Source organism: Anopheles bellator, chromosome 1 (genome assembly GCF_943735745.2).
Source record: "Anopheles bellator chromosome 1, idAnoBellAS_SP24_06.2, whole genome shotgun sequence".
NCBI lineage: Eukaryota > Metazoa > Arthropoda > Insecta > Diptera > Culicidae > Anopheles > Anopheles bellator.
Window position 1 is genome coordinate 20865562 of NC_071285.1, and position 20132 is coordinate 20885693.

The window sequence follows — 20132 nt, forward strand, 5'->3', positions numbered from 1 at the left end:
GGTGAAAGATTACAATTTATTTGCCAGTTTTCTGTGAGAAAGTAATGTTGTTTCGTTTCGTGATTGCTGAGTATTGTGGTTAAGTTTGTACTTTTATTATGTTTTTCCTCATGATTTTGATATCGACGCTGGTAATATCAGTTACTGTTGTTTTTCAGACATCTGTCACTACATAAATCGTAATGGTAGTGGCGAGAGCTAGAAACATGTAATCTCAAGTCGCGGACAGCTTCAATTAGATCATAGTCAAAACATGGCGCACAGACACAAATAGGTAACAGTGGGCCACTGATGCTTCTAATTGAGCATAGATGAGCATGTAAAGGAGCAACGACTGCGATACTGTCTTCTAATGCTCCAAGGTATCACAAGTACCCGAAGAAGTAATATTTCTTAAAATAAACTGGAAACTGGTACTACTTTCCGACTGTTCGACCTAACAAATATATATTTAACAGAGCGGGGATGCTGATGCGAGACGTTAACATACTTTTTCACTCCAACCGCATCGATAATGTCAGTTGAAGTTTATCCCGTCCCGAATAAAAAGTAGCTGAATAACGTCTTACGGAAAAGTACATGCTAAGGTTTACCATATATTCGTGCTGTTCCTGAGTTCGAGAAAACAACAAAAAACCCCAAACCACATCAGGAGCAGGAAGAAACTCGAAGCATGGGGTTCTTACGGTTGTCCCTACCGAGCGCATGCTTCCCACCGGAGTTGGAGTCGGGAAGCTCCTTCGTGAGCATGCCCTAATACTGCTCGCTTTCATTTTCTTCTAGATTTCCACCGCATCAAGTAAAGTAAGATTAATTACCTGGTCAAAGGCCACAACCGAGGTAAGGCCAAAAAAACAAACGGGGGCCAAAAAGTTCCCATCTGCACCCGTCACAGGGAGGGGATTTGCGTAATACATCTGTCCCGGGTGTTTAATTTCATGTTTGTGACAAACCGCAAATGAAACGATGTAATTTTTTGCATGATTTGTTTTTCTGCCTTTGGTCCGGGGTCGGGTTTGTTGGTCCACCGCGGGACGGATCGCGTCGCAGAAGCTCTCCGCTTCGCTCTGATGGATCGCTTTGATTATGTTAACTGGTTGATAAACACCGGCGCACAACCCGCAGTAATAACCTGGTTCATCTGTCGGCGGAAACATGAAGCGGGTCGAAAGGATAATCGCCACGGCCGCGGCACGTAAAGCAAACCGGCACGTCATCACGGGCCAGTAACAGGAAGCAGGATTGATTGGTGATGCACTGATGCTGCAGCGGGGAAAGCTCAGCTCATGGATCGGGGCCAATAAAAAGCCCACGTCCCTCATGGGAGGTGTTTTATTGGAACGGTGGAACCGCAAATGAATTACGGCACTTTTTCTGTGACGGCGCGAAAACTGGCAGCTTATTTATGACGGTTCGGCTCGGCCGGCAGACTGCGTGGAATGCGGTTTATGATGTGTATTGCGAAGGATTTTTAGCATATTAACTTATTAACATAGTTCGAATTTTCTTACGAATGTTCTTCTTTTAAATTTCCAATGAAACATAAGGAACCCCGACACCTTTTGAAAAAATGGCCTTAGTCTTGCTGGTCGATTTGATCGTTTTTGAGACCTCAGGGAATCGAAACAAGAGTTTATAAGCAGTACAAAATGTTCAAAGAGGGTCGGGAAAGTGTTAAAGACTAGGCACGACCAGCACGACCATCTCCTGTTGAGCTACACGTCAAAAAATCAAAGAATTAATAGCCCGATATCGTTGATTGACACTTCCAGACCTTGATGCCCTCCCTTGAATATAGATAGAATCAGTTGAAACCGGACTTGATCGACCATTTTGGACTCAGAAAAGGTCAAATTGGCGTCAACAACGTGATTTAGCCAACACAGTGTAGTAAATATTCAGGTAACGGTGCTAAATTGTTCTAAAATAGTTGAAGTCCCAACCAGCGGTTAGATTCACCGGCAAAGTCTCCGGCATAATGAAACTTGCCCAGGTGACCTACTGTTTAGTGTCGCGCTTTCTCTTGAACATAAACTTGCAACAATATACCGTCATCCGTGGCCCTGATTGTATTCGATCGTCCTGTGGTGACCGCTACTGATGTTACTAAATTAGACAAAAGCGAACAAAATCCCCTTTTGAGGTCACCACGCGCATTCGCCCTACCTGTGTCAAGCTTCAATTTTTGCATTTTGCACTGCAATCTGATGCACCCTCTGCACTCTGTGCACTCTTTGTAACCGATGCAATCCGGTGCAAGCCTCTCGCCGATCAGCGGGCTCGTCAGATGTTGTTGCGGTTGACCAAAGCACCAGAGCGATGGGAACTGCGATACGCGATTGTAATTAAATATGAGACCAAACTGGCACTGCCGTTGGTGGTGACCCCTTCCTTCGATGGCCCATCCGGGGCTCCGGTTTTAAGCGCTTGAATATTGCCATTTTACAATCCGAATTACCGATGGGTCCGTTACCGGTGAGTTGCGATTGCGATCGGTGCGCTTTAATGAATTGACGCCAAGCTCTTCGTGGTCGCGCTGGTGACGGTTGATCCTACTTTTGAGGACAGCTCTGGCTGGGACTGATGCCGGGAAGGCTGAATGCTGGATAATGTATTGACTTGTGGAACGGCCTGTGGTGAACGTAAACGGTTATTGGGTACTTGAAATAGGCACAGTGTAGCGTAGCGTCATTGCCAATTAGTAAGGCCTGTGGCGTATTGAATTTGTCGCAGTCTCTTCCACGACCGATGTTTAGGGCCATATCTTCCATGCTGCAGTACGTTTTGGGTTTCACTTTTGAGTGCATGCAATTGGAAGTGACTGAACATTGGGTGTTCTGTAGTCAGTATTTCGTTAAGCATTGCTTTCCATCCTCTTGTCTGTGATTTTGTCGTTACGAATTATTGTTCCAAGTAATCGGAGACCCCATATCTCAAGTTGTTGGTGCCCAGTTCTCGGACAATCTGCCAATATTTTCGCAGATAGCTGTCCCATCTTGTTTTGCTCCGAAACTCTTTTCATAGCCATCCGGAACACTCTTACGGTGGCTGAAGTGTCGTTTGGGATACTTTTGCTCAGGGTAAATCGCAGACATAGATTTTCCCGCATTGTGCTGGTCACAGACTAAGAAAATCGGTCTCTTTCACTGAGTGAGGAAAATAGTGTTGGCCACTCGTCAGATCACCATTAGTCAGGTTGGTGAGGACCTCAACATATTTCTATTAGCTCTTGCCATTCGATTTTTACCAATGATTTGAGTATTGGACCATCATCATCAATGATTAATTCCTTAATTCAGACCATTGCTTGGGCGCAAATTTGTGGCCTAAACCATCACGCTTATGAGGCCGAAACCACCGTGTTCTCCATAGATCTCTCATATGCCATGAAGATTCTTTTGAATCGGAAAAGTAGATATTTGATATAGACAGACATCGTACACAAGAATCAACCTCATTAGTTTGATGCTGCATCACGTATACCATGTGAAGGTAACAGTATTATTTTTTAATAGTCTGCTAAACACTGATTTGCACGAGGAGTTGTCTTCGCCAATCAGCACATAACGGAAGCGATCTTTGTCAAACAATAGAATTTCTTGAGTTTTCAAAAATTTAAGTTTTTTAACATATCTTGCATTAATCTGGTTGCGATTTCGCGGGAGTTTTGAAAAGCACTCGGGAAAAGACGACGATTCGGGATCTTTATCCGATAGAGCCAACGACTAAGAATGATCGCTGGTGATTCAACACTGGTGACGGTACTCGCCGCATCTACTATCTTTTTCATTTTATTTTTGCTTTCCTATCCTGCCTTTCTATTCCTAATTTAAATGTTTATTCGTTCTTTAATTTATGAAGCAAGCGGTCTTTAGTCTTTAGTTTGGTGAGTTTACCAAACCGTTATTCGTTTTTAATTGAGCTCTTGCTAACCTTGTTCTTTTATGTATATTTATATTCCTACTAATTATCGCGCATTGAGAGCCAATTCAAGGAAAGAAAGCCATTAAGAAAGGCGTTTCGCAAGATTCCTGAAGCATTAGTACGGCACACGCTCCACGAAAGCTTGCTAACCGAATCCCTCCATTTGAACGGAATTTTCCCGAAAGACGAGTTTAGAACGAAATGAAAACAAACACGGCTTTTGGTGTTTTTGGACTAATTACTTAAGCCGATTAGAAACCGAAACTATCGTCCGAGAAGTAGAAACATAGCCCATCCTGTAGCCCTGTTCCGTGTTAGTTTCTTCGGAGCTCCGGAAATAAACCGACCAAGCGTTTAAAAATTCATGGAAATGATAAGCCATATTGGAATGGATCGTAACGTTGCTAATGCTCATCCATTCCGGGCTCCGTCCATTCGCTCCATATGGTCCGATGGTGGTGCTGGCCCCCTCCACATTGGCCATCGGGAGTTTTCGGAAAATGAAATTTACAGCTTTCCATTCCGTGGCACGGCGTGGCGCACCTGGGCCGAGTAGATCGATTTTACGAGGCCCGGAACCGAACCGACGGGCAACGGTATCTAAAAAGTATCGGCCGGCAAGTGTACTTTTATCCTTCCCCACCAGCCCCACTCTCAACCCCACCGACCCTGTCCCATAATAACGGGCTGTTGCTTCGCCCGAAGTGCATTCGCCGGATCCTGGGAAATGGGAAAACCCCATTTTCAATGCAAAACTTGTAAATTATTATTTCAAATTATTACTCCCAACCACCCGCCGCCGGGGGAGGGACTGTGCACCAACCTACCCACCCGCCACCACACCCCCATAATCATCCGTTGCAGGAAAGGAATTGGCGTGGCGTGAATTGGACGCAGAACAACTTTAAAGTTTCGTGCCAAAGTTTGGATCTCCCAGACGAACCCGGTGCGGGGAGGGGCCGCTCTCTGGCCTGGGTGGCCGGGAGGTTCTCCCCCATTTTCCATTATTTAAGGCAATACGTGCACCGCGATGCACTTATTGGCCCCGCGGATCCTGGAGTCAGTCGGAAGGCGGCTCGGAGCTCCCATTTTCCGAATGTTCATCATCGTGTTGCGTTGTATCGGGACTTCCTCCGAAGAAGGAGCCCCGGCCCGCAGGTTCCGGGCATTTGAGAACCGATTTTCCTGCTGGGGACGGGCTGCGGGCGATCGCACACAGGGCAGGGGGGAAAACTTACTCTGCGCGGCCAGAAAAGTTTCGGTGAAATCGGCCATACCGGTTCCGGTCCCGTCGGCCACAATGCCGTCAATGATGGCGGTGGTTTGCGGTAGACCCCCGCCGGCAACGGGAGGTGGCCCCTGATGCCGGTGGTGGTGGAGCGAAAAAAGTTAAGGATTTATGGAAAACCTGTTGGTTGGGCTTGAGGATTTGAGGTGAATTTCGCAACATAGTCCGTTGCCTGGAATCCGCCGGAAAGAGTGAGAGAGAGCACACGGTGATGGTGGCTTTCCTTTCCTTCCCCCTCTCACACACACTCACACCGGAAAGTTTTCCAACCACCGGGCGGAGTGGCATGATAATTTGATTGGAAAATCAATTGGGCGATATTCGCCGTACCTTCGCAGCTTCGGCTTCAGAACGCCGAGCGTCAAGATAAGGACGCGAGTAACTGCAACATTCTTGTGGCCGTCGAAGTGATGGCATCGCGGACGTAACTCAAACTTTTACGGGTTTAGGGCACCGATATAGATTGTGGGAGAGTGAAATTGCCAAAAGTTCATCAAACATGCAACGTGTAAAAGGGTGCGAGAAAAGAAATCTGCGGCCATCGTTCTGGAAGAATCTGTTTTTTCGTTCTTTCTTTGTGCGATTGGCGGGCGTGGCAGATGATCCGATTCCGGTTCCTATTGACAGGTTTCTAGGTGCTTTAATTTTTTCTTTATTTGTTGCTTTTCGTGCATACGGTGCCACTGTTACGGGGTTTCATTTTAAAGTTTGACTACTTTGTTGTGGATATTTCCATTCCCTTCATTACTTCTTCACATTGAGAGTTAAATTATTAATGCCATGACACTTTTCGCTTTCGAAATGATCACTCTACTGTTTTGCTGATAATTATCGTGTAATTCTTTATTTGTTTTTAATTTCTTTCTTTTATAGTGTTTGAAATAGCTCCTTGTTTTTGCATCTCGAATTACTATGCATTTTCAATTGTGAATTATTGTCTGCAAAGTGCTTAGTTTCAATAATCTTTAATAGCAAATGTGTGCAATGATCTAGTTTTTCTACTCCTAATAAAATTATTTATCACGATGTACTTAAGCTGAATAAATTAAAGAATGTTTTTGTTTTCATTTTATTTTAGTCTTTCTTGGTAGACACAAAGTAGATTGTACAATACAGAAGTTGTTTGTTGTTTCATTTTTATTTATTATATTTATTGTTGGCAACTTATTATATTATAACTTATTTATTTTATAATATAGGTTTTTTATTGTACCTTTTATTGAACAAGCTAGGTTGTTATTTCCTTTATTAAATTACCTATCAATGAAGTTTCTATAGGCGTTAAAGCTATAATTCAGCCATTATTCGTTTCATTGCCCACCATTTACCATCTTTTACTACTAAATTATCGCTAACAGTGGCCAATCGGTAGCCTGCCACACGGTGAAACCCTTTACGGTACGCTAATGTAATTATCAATCTTACCAAAGGTGATGACCATTTTCCCCGGGGCGGTCACCCAGCAATGAGCACGCATCGAGTGCAAGTTTCACAGATTAAGGGTTGCCCCACACGGGTGTGCCCTCGGGCCCCGGGGCTAATCCACAGTTCGAAAAACGCAGCCCAAACGACATTCTGGCTTCGGGGCAGGAACCGTCTCCAGCCGCAAGAGGTGTCGAAGAGGAAGGTTTATTGCGAGCACCGGAGGAGCCCAACGTGGATTAGCCAAGTGGTTCGCGTGACGCACGATACGGGATTGATTTACACACCTTTCGTGCCACCCGAGGCCCCAGCCCCGCTAATGCCGTGTCGATGGTCGATGGTCGGTGCTTAACTCTAATAGGTTTTTATCGTAAATTTTTACGGTCAACTCTACGGGCGATCTAAAGCAGGGTAATAAAGTTAAGGGAAGGCATCACTTTTGGACCTTTTGAAGAATAACAACCAAGCGCCGCACACACAGGGCGGTGGGCGAAAAACAAACAACCTTTTTTATCGATGTTTTCCGAAAACCGACACTCGGCTGGGCCGTTTTGGGGGTTGTTGTTCTTTTCGTTGTTGCTCCGGGGCCCCTGCGGCTGGGTTCGCTTTACAGCAGTTTGATCACCATTACCTCGTACCTTAGCGAAATGAATTGGTTCGGAAACAGGGCATAAACATAAGCGGGGTGCCACTTCTGGGTGAAAGTGTCACGATTAGGCCAAAGATACAAGATAACCGACCGACATTTTGTAGATCCGTCGATTTAAGCGTATTGCCTGTCCGTTCCGTCCGCAGGAGCTGGGAGCAGTGCGATGAAGCGCAGGATTACCTCAGCATCTACGACGGTGGCTCGGCGGAGGCCCCGGCCATCGGGAGGATCTGCGGTGGCGATGTCCTGCCGGATATCGTATCCAGTGGTCCCGAAATGCGTGTCGAGTTCCACACGTCCCCGTTCGATGTACCGTTCCATCCGAACCCCGTCACCTTTCTGCCCGGCTTCGAGCTGGAAGTCCACGTAAGTCTGGCGCGCCCAACTGGACTTGGCGGGAGATCTGTCACACTGGACTCCAATTTTCCGTAGGTACTGTACGTGAACGCCAACTCGCAATCTTATATACGTCAGCCGGGCCGCTGTGAGTTCATCATCAGCGCCTTCGAGAGTCAGACGGGCGAGCTGGAGAGCCCCCAGCACACGCTACCGCCCGAGAGCTCGTGTCTGTACCACTTCCAGGGCCGGCGCCACGAAACCGTGTGGGTCTCGTTCATCAAGTACCATTCGGCGATCGATCCGACCGGGTTCGAGTCGCAATCGGAGTGCGTCACCCAGCTGCGCATCTGGGACGGTCGATGGTCGGTCACGTCGCGTCCGTACGGTAAGTGGAGAGTGAAATGGGGCAGGTCAGCCTGTCTGGATGGCGTCGGGAGAAGGTCTGGATGATGATTGTAGTATTTCTAGGCACGCCGCCGGACTATCAGCGCAACGCCAGCCTGATCGAGCAGATCTGCCGTGAGGAGGTACCACGGCTTTGCTCGCGATCGCTGGTCGCGAAGGGCAGCCGGCCCTGTTCGACCCAAGGTAAGCATTCGGGAGGCTCTCTAAATCAATACCCAAATGTATTACCAGGCTGTTCCATATGTTTTTGGAATAGTTTAATAGCAAAGGAAATTTATGATCGAATGTTGAAGATATATAAGGACTCTTCGCTTGCAATTAGTACATTGAAAGGAAGGTTTCTGAATTTAAAAGTGGTCGTACAAGCCTCAAAGTCAAAGACGCCCAAAACCAAACACAACTCCTGAAATCGTACGAAAAATACAGCATATCGTATTGGAAAATCGTCGAGTGACTGAAAGAAATTAAAAGTAAATTCTGAATATTATTGTCACCTTTTAGACCAACTGAAGGAGAAAATTCTTGAAGATCCAGTTTGCAGAAGACAAAAATTATTTTTTTCAATGCAGCGTGTCACAAGAGCATTTACAAGATGGCAAAAAACCACGAATTAAAGTTCAAATTGTTGGAGCATGTACCGTATTTACCAGATTTGACCCCCAGTGACTTCCATATGTTTCCAGACCTTAAAAAAATCATGCGTGGAAAGCGTTGCTCTTCCAATGATGAGGTCATATTTTGCAGCCTTTCGAGATTCTCATTTCAGATTCCTGAGTCCAGATTCAAGACTCGTTGGAATAAGTGTATTGATGTTCTGGAAGACTATACTGCATATTGCAAACCATAAAACTGTGTTTGCTTTGTCGAAGCCCGAAACTTATTGAACAGCCTGGTATTTCTTGATTCTTTATTTACTATCCTTACGATTGCCTATATGTAACCGCTCTTCAGCTAATAATAACCAAAGCTAATTGATGGTAACGCACTTACTTCGTCCCTATTGCAGAGAGCTACCTGTCGACCGGCTCGGACCTAACGATCGAATATCGGCCCAGCCCGATCGGAACGGCTCGCCTGTACGGTCCAGCTTCGGCCTTCAAGCTACGCTATGAATTCGTGGACAACTCCCTCGGTGGGGCTCCCCTCGAACCGCTGGTGGCTCCCTCGGCCATGCCCGAACCGGCCGCCCTTGTGCAGTTCCACCCGAAGTCCTGTGACCGCGTGTTCCGCTCGTCGTCCGCCTCGCGCGGCATCTTCCGGTCGCCATCGAACGTGTTCATGTACGGCCGCGGAGGCTCCCCCAACGTGTCCTGCATTATCCGCTTCGAGGCGAGCCCGGGCGAGAGTGTCAGGTGAGTGTATGATGAGGTTCGTCCGATAGACTTGAACTTAATCCAGACCGCTTCTCTTTGTAGGCTAACGATCACTCGGGCTCGGTTTGGTGGCCGATCGTGCCAGAACATGCAGAACCGGTCGGGAAGGTGGCACTGCAACCACCACGGAGGTCCCGTTTCGGACCTGCGCATCAGCGAGATGCCCTGGACGGATGTGCCACCGCTCCCGCGGGACTGCCTCTGCTCGGACGTGTCCGGTTCGATCACACTGGCGCCCCTGGCGGCCAGCATCGTCGAGGTGAAGTTCACCACGCTCCAGATGGAGGTCGATCAGGATTTTCGCGACTTCTACTTCGAGGGTCGGTACGAGTTTGCGCGCGATGGCTGCGAGACGGACTGGGACGAGCGGCGATTGCGGGGCCGCAGCGGAGACGCCTACCTCCGGCCAACTCCCTGCCCGGCCCTAATCCAACCGTGGCTGCTCGAGCCCGAAACCCCCGGCAGCTATCTGGTGCTGAAGATGAAGGGTTTCTGGATGCCGCCGTTGCTCCAGTCAGCCCCGCCGTGCCCGACCGATGCCCGAATCACCGTTTACTCGACGAACAATCCGCGTGGCTCACGAGACCTCTGCCCATCCGGCCCGGACGTGGTCGCATTCTCCGATGGCTGGGACCGGGCCCACGAATTCAGTGCTGTCGAGGTCGCCCGCAGCCTGATCGTGGAGTTTCGCAGCTCACGGCGGCCACCACTCGAGACGGTCGACTACAAGTTCTCGTGGATGGAGATCTTCCCCGGGCACGACTGTCCGCACAAGTGCCAGGAGCTGCAGGCTTGCATCCCGGCCGAGCTGTGGTGTGACGGGCGGGCGCACTGTCCCTCCGGTCAGGACGAAAGTCCGGCCGAGTGTGACCTCCGGTTGCCGCTATCTCCGCTGCACGTCGGACTGGCGGCGGCCACCCTAACCCTGGTCCTCTCGCTGGCCGCCGGCTTGACGGCCTGTGCCCGGCGGAAGCGGGTCGAGAAGAAGCACCACCACCACCTACAGCACGGGACGGGCCATCACCTGGACGGGCCGGGAGGTCCCGGACCGGGTGGTCGGGGTCCGTACGGTGGCTACCCGCACGCCGCCAATCCGCACCACCTGTCCACGTCGTCGTCCCTGGGGCACCCGTTGACGCCCCTCTACCTGGACCCGACCAAGGACAGCTTCTGTTGACAGGAGCTGGAGACTTCGGTGTAGCCCATGCCGAAGTCGCAGGACTTCTACTACTTCGCGTTCAACGCCAGCAGCAACACCGGCAGCACCAGTCACTGCTGAGCGACACTGTTTTTAGCGATAGGGACTAACCGACGAAGCGACGGAATATGCCGATGAGCATGATGGTAAGTCCACACCAAAACTGCGATCGGGAGAGAGGCGAAGCCAACGAAATCGAGTTGATTGAGTTTTAATTCAGACAATCAGCAACAGCAGCAGTGGTTTTGGTGTTTTAAACAATAAACAGCCGACGCAGGGAGACCACTTGGTTCGGTCGGCTGCTTCGGGATTGGATGTGGTTGTACATTTGCGAAATTACTAGTAACTAATATGGTTGTGAATGGAGTGTGATTGGTTGGTTGATCGAAACGGAGCATGACTGTGAATTGGGAAGGATTGGAAGGTGGAAAATTCGAGAACACAAACACTTTGGTGATGGTCTGATGGCGCCAAGCTAGGCGGTGTAAATAGAGTTCAATCGTGTACGATGTTACTGCAACGAAGTATTGGTCCGGCTTATGGTGTCCGGTGTGTGAAGCAGAAGCTTAGTTCCTCCCGCGCAAACGGATGTTATGTAGTTTGGTTAGCTTCAATCATCACTTAGCCTGTACAGTAAACATACCTTAGATGCAAGCAACAGAACAATGGTAACGGTGTAGAGTGTAAAGATGTTTTCTGAAATTATTTATCAATTATCTATTTTACGACATGGAAAGAGGGTTAATGAAGTTACATTTGTTTAAGAGAATTATTGAAAAAAGGATAAACTACAAAAGTCGAACGGAAAGTAAACTATGATTTTCTAATAAATCCTTGAAGTGTTAAGTTCACACCAAAATCCAAACAAAATCGGTAACACGTAGAAGCAAGTTATACCTAACACCTAATATAGCAGGATACCACAACAACTGCAGCAAACTAAATCCACACAAAGAAGAGATAAACCTATAAAACACACCAACACACACAATCCAAAACTAAAAAACAAAACATGCAAATCCCTTTCTCAAATCGTCAAATGATAATGTGATTCTCAGTAGTTAAGTGACAAAAGTAAGTAAAACATAAACGAAGCAAACAACAAATGAAAAAGGCGAGCACACTGCCCCGCCAACCGAATGGTCAGGAAGTGCCGAACTAAAATGGACACGGTGGTTAGAGAAGTGGAACGATATTACCGAAACACCGTGAGGACCGTTGAAACTGAAACTCAAAAGCCCCCATGTGTAAAAAGTATTCTAAGTACGTGTGTACGTGTAATGTTCCCGTGTCCTGTCCGTAATTCGCCTTGCTGTCCCAACCTGCTCTTCCAACTACGATTGTTTGCTCAAATTGAACCGTATCATTGTACTGAGTGAGAGGATGGGCAAGGAACGCAATAGAACCCCCCTGAATGGTTGTGAGCACCGTGTCGTAGTGGCCAACTTCCTGATTTCGGCATTCCAGACACCAGGCAAAAAGGGAAACCGGCATCGATTGTGGATATGAAGAATTGGACTGATTGGACCGGAAGGCAAAGTCCGGAAGGCAACGATTGTACTATAGAATGTAAAAAGCAGATGGATAACGTAGTGAATACGAGCTGAGCGTCCCGGTCGCTTCTCTCATCTGACTTAATTTATGGAGACATTAAAACATTGTAATTTAAGGAACGATCACGATGGATTTGCTTTTGAAACTTGCTTTCCATTTTCCCCGCCAGAGTCGCGCACGCAAAGTTCGTTCTAGTGTCCCCGGGAAGGAATTTAGGACCACTCTCTCCTGCGCTCTCGTTCGTTACACTCCCGGTAAGCTTCTACCCCGAATGGCAATGATGTACATTACAGCCCATTATCTAGCAAATAAAATCCCAAACCTCGACATTAGGTGCACACACTAAGACAATTCTGCGAAACGAAGCGTAACGGTGCTAAGTACGTGTAGGGGGCGGTGTAAGGCTAACGGCGGGGGAGCCGTGAGTTACTCGCCCCGATACGGTTAGGAACGTTAGGAAATTCACGATTCTCTCGATGAACCTTTGCTGTAAATATTTCGCGAAGATACGAAGATATTGCACGATAAGCACACATTCCCCTACACGAAACCCCGGGGCCGAAGAGCTCTGAGGCCGAGCCAGAGTATTTGTGTTGCAACGGGGAATTGAGTCACACCACGACAGAAAGATGATGGCCATGATGAAGATTGGGGTGCTGTTGGTCTACGGTCAATAAAGTAAAACGGTTCGTCATAGCGGTTGAACGCTGGTAACATGAAAATACTACCAACAACGGTGTCGTTATTCATCTTTAGTTGGTTATTTCATTTAAAAAACGTTATGTTATCCGATTACCCAGCACTGTTTTGGGATATTCGAGGTTTTCCCCGTGTTTGCAGAGCGTTTTCGTGATGTAACGGTTTGAGGGTGAAATATTTAATGCTGATTCGAATGTGAAATATTTCCCAGATGAACGCACCTTGAAATATTTCAAACACAGTGCTATGCAGAAAACGCCTTCCGTTCAAAGTGGCCGTTTGATGCTTGGGCCCTATTTCTTTCGTTTATTTAAAACACTTCCGAAACGTACGAGAACGCCTTTATCTACAACTTTTAAACCACATCGGCGTTGGTAAAGAATATCTTACGAAAGATATTAGTAAAAGATACATAAAGGGTCTGAGTTGATGAATTTTTATATATTACTTTCATTTCATTTTATTTAACTAACATTGTCGTAAGTATACCTTCTGTCACGTTCGTTCATTCATTTCTTTACATTGTCTTTCTGCCTTAACTCAACCATTCCGTCCATGGTCACCTATCGCTCCTAACATCGCAACATTCACAAGACGAATAGGTTCATCATTCTTCGAACATTTTTCTTCAACTCCCGCCAGACATAAACACACAATTTACAGTATATAGTATCCTGTGCCCAGCGTCAGTTCCTTGCCCAGTTGCGCCCCTCTCTTCTATCCGGTTAATAAACGAAGAGTTTAACATAAAAATTAATCTATAACATAGCGTTTAGATGTTTAGTTGTGTTTGATTTAAAGAGCTGGTCTTCTGCTGATTGCTAAAAAACAGGAGAAAAATGCAAACTGCATCCAGCAAGATCGGTCCCCAGTTCCCGTAATGCGCGTCATCACCCGCATGGCGTTTAAACGTCCCGTTTGCAGATCTGATTTGGAACCTCACAAATGTATGCGATTTGCACCATCTTTCTCATGGGCTTGTTACTGCTTCTTGCCCACTTCCTGCACGGGACGTATTTGGAGGAACACTTGAGCCGCTTGGGCGCACGGCACGGGGTTTGGTTTGCGATTGAGTTAACCGTAAAAAGCGTCGTCGGCGTCAACAATCTGCGTCTTCCGGCCTCGTGTCTGTACAGTGTTTTGACGTGGAGGAGTTGTTTAATAACGATTACGTTTAATCTACCTCATTCATACAACAGTACCATTCATACACCTGACTCGTTTACTCGCCCCTCCTCGGCAAACGCCAGACATTCCCAAAAGACCTTAATTTCAGTTCGGCTTCGGTTCGGATGACTGTGTTCCCCTGCTTATCCTAGAGTTTGAGTTTAATTAAACGCACTATCTTACTTCCTGTACCTGTGCTGACCAACGCTCGCGTGCCCTCTGCTTTGGCAACTCTCTTACTCCGCCCGTCCATAGTAAACACCGTCGGTCTGGGTCAGCGCATCCACCCGTACGTTTGGCTCGAATGCGTTCTCGTAATTAGGGGGGAAGAAAGGAGCTTGCTTGAGTAATGGGTGAGTGTGTTAGGTGGCCGAATCCGTTTCTCAGTGCTTTCGGGCGCCTCGTCGTCGAAAGGGAAGGGAAGGATTCGCCCGGTTAAACGGGGTTACACGAATAGGTTTACTCCTGCCGGTGTCATTTCTTCTTGATCCGCTGAGCTATCCACTCCAGCCCTTGGTACAGCCTGCCGAAGGGGGTGAATGGGGATATAATTACAAAAATCCTCATTCGGTCGTTTGGGCCGCCCGGAAGTGGTACTCACCCTTCGCCGGTCAGTGCGCAGCAGGACTGTATATGCCACTGGTGCTTCTTGATGGAGGTCAGGTCTAATTGTTTGGAAATTTCAGCCGCACTCATCGAGTCTTTTAGATCCTGTGGGGAAGGTCAGAAAGGGGCAAGTTTTATTGCAAAGCTTCGGCTAGGTGGCCCAAACGCCATTCGGGATTCGGAAGATGAACCAAGTTAGTGTTCGTAAACCGCCCTACCGGTACGACCTTTTGAAGTAATTGGTACGGATTAGTGCGTCATGGGGCTTAAATTGAAATTAATGTACGCACAATCCCTGCCAGCCACACGAACGGTTCACAGTACCCGAAATTTCTATACATACCTGCTTGTTCGCGTACACCAGCAAACTGGCCTTCGTTAAGTCTTCATGCTGCAACATTTTGTACAATTCCTCACGTGTCACCGCTAACCGCTCGCGATCGGTCGAGTCTATAACCATGATGATGAACTGAAGAAGAACACGAAAACAAATGCGGTCAAATCCTCCAAGACGATCACGTGTGTCACGCGAGTGCCACAAGCGGCTGTGCTATCGTTAGCCCAGGTCCGGGCGGTGTCCAGCACGTACGCAAACGCCTACCTCTGTGTTTGTGTAGTAGGTGCTCCACGCGGCCCGTAAGCTCTGCTGCCCGCCGAGGTCCCACACCAGAAAGTGAATATTCTTCCACACGATCTGCGAGGCGCGGTAAAAGAACAAACAAACAGTTGTGACTCATAAGTTACGGTACGAAAATACGGGCCACGGCGAATGAATGAGAAACCAGGCAAATGGACAGCCGTCATCGGTAAGCGGCTTATGAAGTGGCCACTAGCCGCTTCGACGACTACAACTTTTGCCTCCGGTCGCACTTTCGGAAGTTGATGTTTACTTTGCGACCGCGTTCCGATCGAAGGGTTTTTGTAAACTGGGTGCGTACCTCTTCCACGTTCGATCCGATCGTTGGGCTCGTGTGAACCACTTCGTTCATCAGAAACTGGTACAGAATGGTCGTCTTGCCGGCGTTGTCCAGTCCCACCATGACGAGTTTGTGTTCTAAAACGGAACAGAAAGCAAATAAATATTAGCAAATTTATTGTCAGTACACCCAAAACTGTTTTTTGAGGTGGATCATGTTTCGCAAAGAGATCGCTGATCGGAAATCTAGCTTCAGAAACGTTCTTGCGTGGCGTATTACATATTAAACGTTGGCCTAAATTACGATTACAACGGGGAATTTAAACATCAAACGAAGACCACGGTTCACGGTTGGCTAACAGTACGGTAATATTACGCTTGACGATCAGTGAATCAATGTGGCCCACAAACAGCGATCAGTGTCGCCCAAATAGCAGAGAGTGTGATTAAACAAACTATAATTGCTGGCCTGCGGCATTTTTTGTTGGCCTTTGTCACGGGCTACAACCACCGGGCATTTTTGGCGTTACACCACTATCAGTGCCTCAAATCGGTCCCCTCGTCGCTAACAACCTCACGGCGAAAGGGCCCACAAGGGTGGGCTGTAACATTACCGCCCCCGGGCGAGGGCCACAAGTGAACCCGGGACACGTTTAGGCCCGTCGGTTCCGTAATTGTCAATTAAAGCAGAAAATACGCCGGTCACTGCCGACCGAGCCCCGAATCCGAGAGCTTCCCACACCGGTGCGTGGGGCGACAACAATTTAGAAAATATGTGTATGTGTATCAAAAACCGAGGGGTCGATGATCAGAGCATCGCCGAAGCATCGTGCCTAATGGTCGATCGACCGTGACATTATCCGACCCGATCGTGCCCGCACTGATTGGTAGATTATCTCACGCATGACCGTAGCGTGGCTTTTGCGCAGGAATGTCTGTAACACCCTCGCCTCGCATACCACACGGCTAACTCGGGCCGCGGTGGCCACCTTCCCTTGTCAGGTCCTCTTTGTCCGGTCGGTTGGTTGGTACTTAGCCGTGCGCGACATTACGCCATACGGACGATACGGAGGCGGACCCCGTTCAGTGGCAGTGGTTCCCAGGGTGGGTTTGAGCCGTACACGAACTATGTTGCCAAGACATAAGTATTTTTAAGACTTAGACTTAACCTTGATCAATTGAATGAAACGTTAACTGTTAATTGAAACTTGACTGATCCTTTATGCAGTCGATCGTCGACCAGCACGGTTAAGAATCGCTGAACTACGATACGGATCAGAACCGAACTTATTAGGTTAATGCGAAGCCAAGAGGGCACCCTTTCGGTAGGTTTAACGCACCGCGTGGGGGACAAGGTTGCTCACAATCGTACCTCCATTTGGGGGAGGGAACGCGCTCCTCGTGCCATCCACCAACCAGCCAGCGGGGTGGAGGGTTCGTTCGCCTTCAAACACAAAGGCAGTTCCTCACCTCTTATGGGCTGCAACTAGTACGGCTTCGGATGTGGGTCTCCCCGGGCGAGGGCAAAAGACTCCCCACGACAAACTTTTCGCTTGCCCGCCACACGTGCAGCCGACGTAGTTCCTTGCCAACCACACGGTGGTCACACGGGTCGCAAACGAAAGTTTCGCGCACCGTTCCGCTGCCTGGAGGGCGCACCACCACCACCACCATCGGGGACCGTGCAGAATCGTGTGACAGTTAGTTGAAGTTATTTAGGTTAAGACACAGAGCACAGACACCGCCGAACGGTCCGGGATTTAAATGAGCGCACAGTCGGGGGGGACTTGGTCGGTGAAAGTAGCTCGCTCTTAATACGAGTTTAAGTAGTACTTTGAGTACTTTGAGTACTTTGTTTTGTTTTTGAGACTGACTTTAAACAACGAAATATGAATTTCCTATAGCTCTTAGCTCGCCTAACGGTTGCAAACATAGCTAAGCAACATAGTTAATCAACATGGTTTTTACGCAATTCTTAAAAAACGGCTGCCGACACAAGGGACACCTAAACGGGACCCCGGCACGTGGCTCTGAGCGCAGGATCAGTTCCGCGAATGTGACCTTTACCCGTCACAGCTGACTGTTGTTTTCCCGCGACCAATCACGTTTCGGACGCGATTGCTTCCCTTGGGGGGTCTCTCGCCCGACCCACCTAAACCGGAGGCAAACAAGGCAAACGACTTCTAAGATGGCCAGTCCATGCACACAGCCATCGAGGTAATCATCGGTTGCAGCAACCGGAATCGGGGTTTCACTTTCTAATGCGGGCGCGCATTGACCTTCGAAAAATGTGTAAAAGTTTGTTTGCATTTTGGGACCTCCTCTTGGGTGCCTCCGCTGGGGTGTGTAAGACGCAGAGAGAAAGAGAAAGAGAGAGGTGATTAGAGCCAAATCGGAAGGGGTATGATCGTCATGGTAGACGCGTCATCGGGTGGTAGCTGAAACCTGTTGATCGGACCGGTGGGTTGTTGTTGATCGCTGTCTGTTATTTGGCAACCGACCAGACTAATGCCTCTAGCGGTCTGCCCGTCATCGACGCCGTGGTGTTGGTTAGTCAGCGGCACATTGAAACTAATGGGGGTCTACTTTAGTGCAATCAAAGTAGTCCGTCGCTGGCCGCGCTCTCCGGGCTCTGTAGAGGTGTGCGTCAAGTGGAGAAATAGATGTTTCAATATTTAACGTTCCTCTTATCGTGGAATCGAATCGGAGCTTCTGCTGCATTGCTTTTTCGGAAAGAATTTGTAGATTTCATCTCCTAGCGAGCGGACAGCAAACAGTGGCCCTGCAGGCTCGTGGGGAGATCACGGTTCCACTCGTTTACTCGTTGATAATGGCGCGAGGCACAAACAAGCGGGCCACCCCATCCTGGCTGATAACCGCATTACTACAATGAATAAACTGAATCTACGGAGCGAGGCCACAAAGGTGAGCCACGCTGAGCCCGCCGCGACCGTGATCGAGATCGAAGACCTTTCGCTGCTGGCGTTGGGTGAGGTGCGAGCAGCATAAGGGGGTTGGGTGCATAACCTCCTACCAGCTGTGGTCGAATGTGGGCCAATGAACTTCCCTGTTGCCGCTCTTACCTTCGTTGCCGAAGAGGCTCCAAATTTTCGCAAACAGCAGCCCCATGATGGCCACCACCAGGACACGAGAGCGGAACTGGAGCTGGGCTGGATGACAGTTGTGTAAACACTCAACGCTTCCAATCAACACGCAGCAGGCTCCGACAGGATTCTGTGTCTTTTCTCACGCTCTCTCACTCTTTCTCACTCTTGACACAACCGGAAGCGCTTCACCTGCGGACCAGGTCTCCTGGGGCCATCTTTGCTTTGCCCAGCGGAATCCTTACAATGGATTCCATCACTTCACACGTGCACTTTTCTTCGCACACAAACAGACACGCAGCACACAGCAACAATCCGGAGTCGGTCGCTTTCCTTTCGGCCGCGGACGAGCGAAAGTGTTTCGCGATTCACTGCGGCCGCCTTTTGGAGTTGATGATTTTCACTCTAATTATTGTTTACTTGCGCCTCTGCGTGGGCCTTCCTTCCCCGTCGTCCACTCGTTACGACGGGGCGGAGGGGACAAAGGATTGCGGTGACACGCCGGATTCGGATGTTCCGTCGACGAACGACCTTTAAACAGCTGCTCTCCCGTAACGGGGCCTCTCGAAGGCTGCTCGTAACACGGCTCACTCGCAGGAATCAGTGGGGCCGACGATTATCACAGTGATAAACAGCACAATTGGGGCCAACGAGCGCGCGTGCGGAGGCCTTGTTACGTTACGACCACGACGACGATGACGAAAACTGTGTCGAGTTGCGAAGGACGAAAACGGAGCACACCGAACGCTGCGGATAACTCACCGGACGAGATCTCCGTGGGGCAACAGCATTAATTAGAAATTAGCAGAACTTGCAGTTCCTTGTTTTTCTGGCCGAGAGATCGCGCGCGGACGGGACCGTGACCCAACAAAGATGACGACGACGAAACAATCCCCGAATTTCGTGCGCCCGCACTAGAAACGAAAACAATAAATGCTGCCCACCACTCTGCTATTTGGACGGGTCCCACTTTATCGCTACAAAAGGCCTGAAAAGTTACAAAAGCTGAACGTAACGTAGCGAGCAACGCGTAAAATCGCAAAAACGCTTTTCTGACCGTATTTTTGACTTTTCTTTTCTCTCCGTATTACTGGGAGGCCACACGAGGCGTAAAAACTAGCGTAAAATTTATTTGTAATGTCAAACCGTTCATGCTTCGTGAAATGTCAAACGTGTTTACGTTCGTGTTTTTGGACCGAGAAAATAGAAATAGAAGAGAAATAAATTGATTTCTGAATATTTTTTTCTGTTTTTTTGCGATTTTGTTGCTATACCAACAAATAAGAACTTATATTATCCTTTGTTTGTAAGCAAAGCGTATGCAAAAAGTATTTACGCTCGGGTTTACGCTTCGGCCGACCCGTAAACGTTTTGACAGAGGCGCAGCAGTTTGGCATTAATCTGTAATGTCAAAACAATTACGTTACGCCTCATGTAGCCCCCAGATTTGTCCTTTCCTTTTGCTTCGATTCTCGGAGACATTTCGTT

At 48.4% G+C, this 20132-nt stretch overlaps 2 protein-coding genes across 2 annotated transcripts in view; one reads left to right on the forward strand and one right to left on the reverse strand.

Moving 5' to 3' along the window:
• LOC131205280 (uncharacterized) overlaps positions 1-10577 on the forward strand; it is a 47323-nt gene extending 36746 nt beyond the window's left edge. The window contains exons 6-10 of the mRNA XM_058197313.1: positions 7430-7649; positions 7716-8007; positions 8091-8210; positions 9034-9379; positions 9443-10577. Coding sequence (XP_058053296.1) covers positions 7430-7649; positions 7716-8007; positions 8091-8210; positions 9034-9379; positions 9443-10577 — 2113 coding nt within the window. The remainder of the gene's footprint in view (positions 1-7429; positions 7650-7715; positions 8008-8090; positions 8211-9033; positions 9380-9442) is intronic.
• A 2727-nt stretch (positions 10578-13304) lies between these two features.
• LOC131208088 (ADP-ribosylation factor-like protein 5B) lies at positions 13305-19105 on the reverse strand. Its single transcript, XM_058200738.1, has 6 exons — positions 18624-19105; positions 15563-15678; positions 15226-15318; positions 14968-15093; positions 14620-14729; positions 13305-14541 (listed from the first exon to the last, which is right to left on the reverse strand). Exons 1-6 carry the CDS (start codon positions 18667-18669, stop codon positions 14493-14495), a joined length of 540 nt encoding a protein of 179 aa, XP_058056721.1. The 5' UTR covers positions 18670-19105; the 3' UTR covers positions 13305-14492.
• Positions 19106-20132: the final 1027 nt, after the last annotated feature.

Bases quoted from the DNA above. Each gene is read 5' to 3' on its own strand.
- LOC131208088 (XM_058200738.1), bottom strand. From the start codon at position 18,669: ATGGGGCTGCTGTTTGCGAAAATTTGGAGCCTCTTCGGCAACGAAG. The intron at 15,679-18,623 runs GTAAGAGCGGCA...GTTCCGTTTTAG, and splicing joins GAGCCTCTTCGGCAACGAAG to AACACAAACTCGTCATGGTG. The intron at 14,730-14,967 runs GTATGTATAGAA...CCTTCCCCACAG, and splicing joins TGGTGTACGCGAACAAGCAG to GATCTAAAAGACTCGATGAG.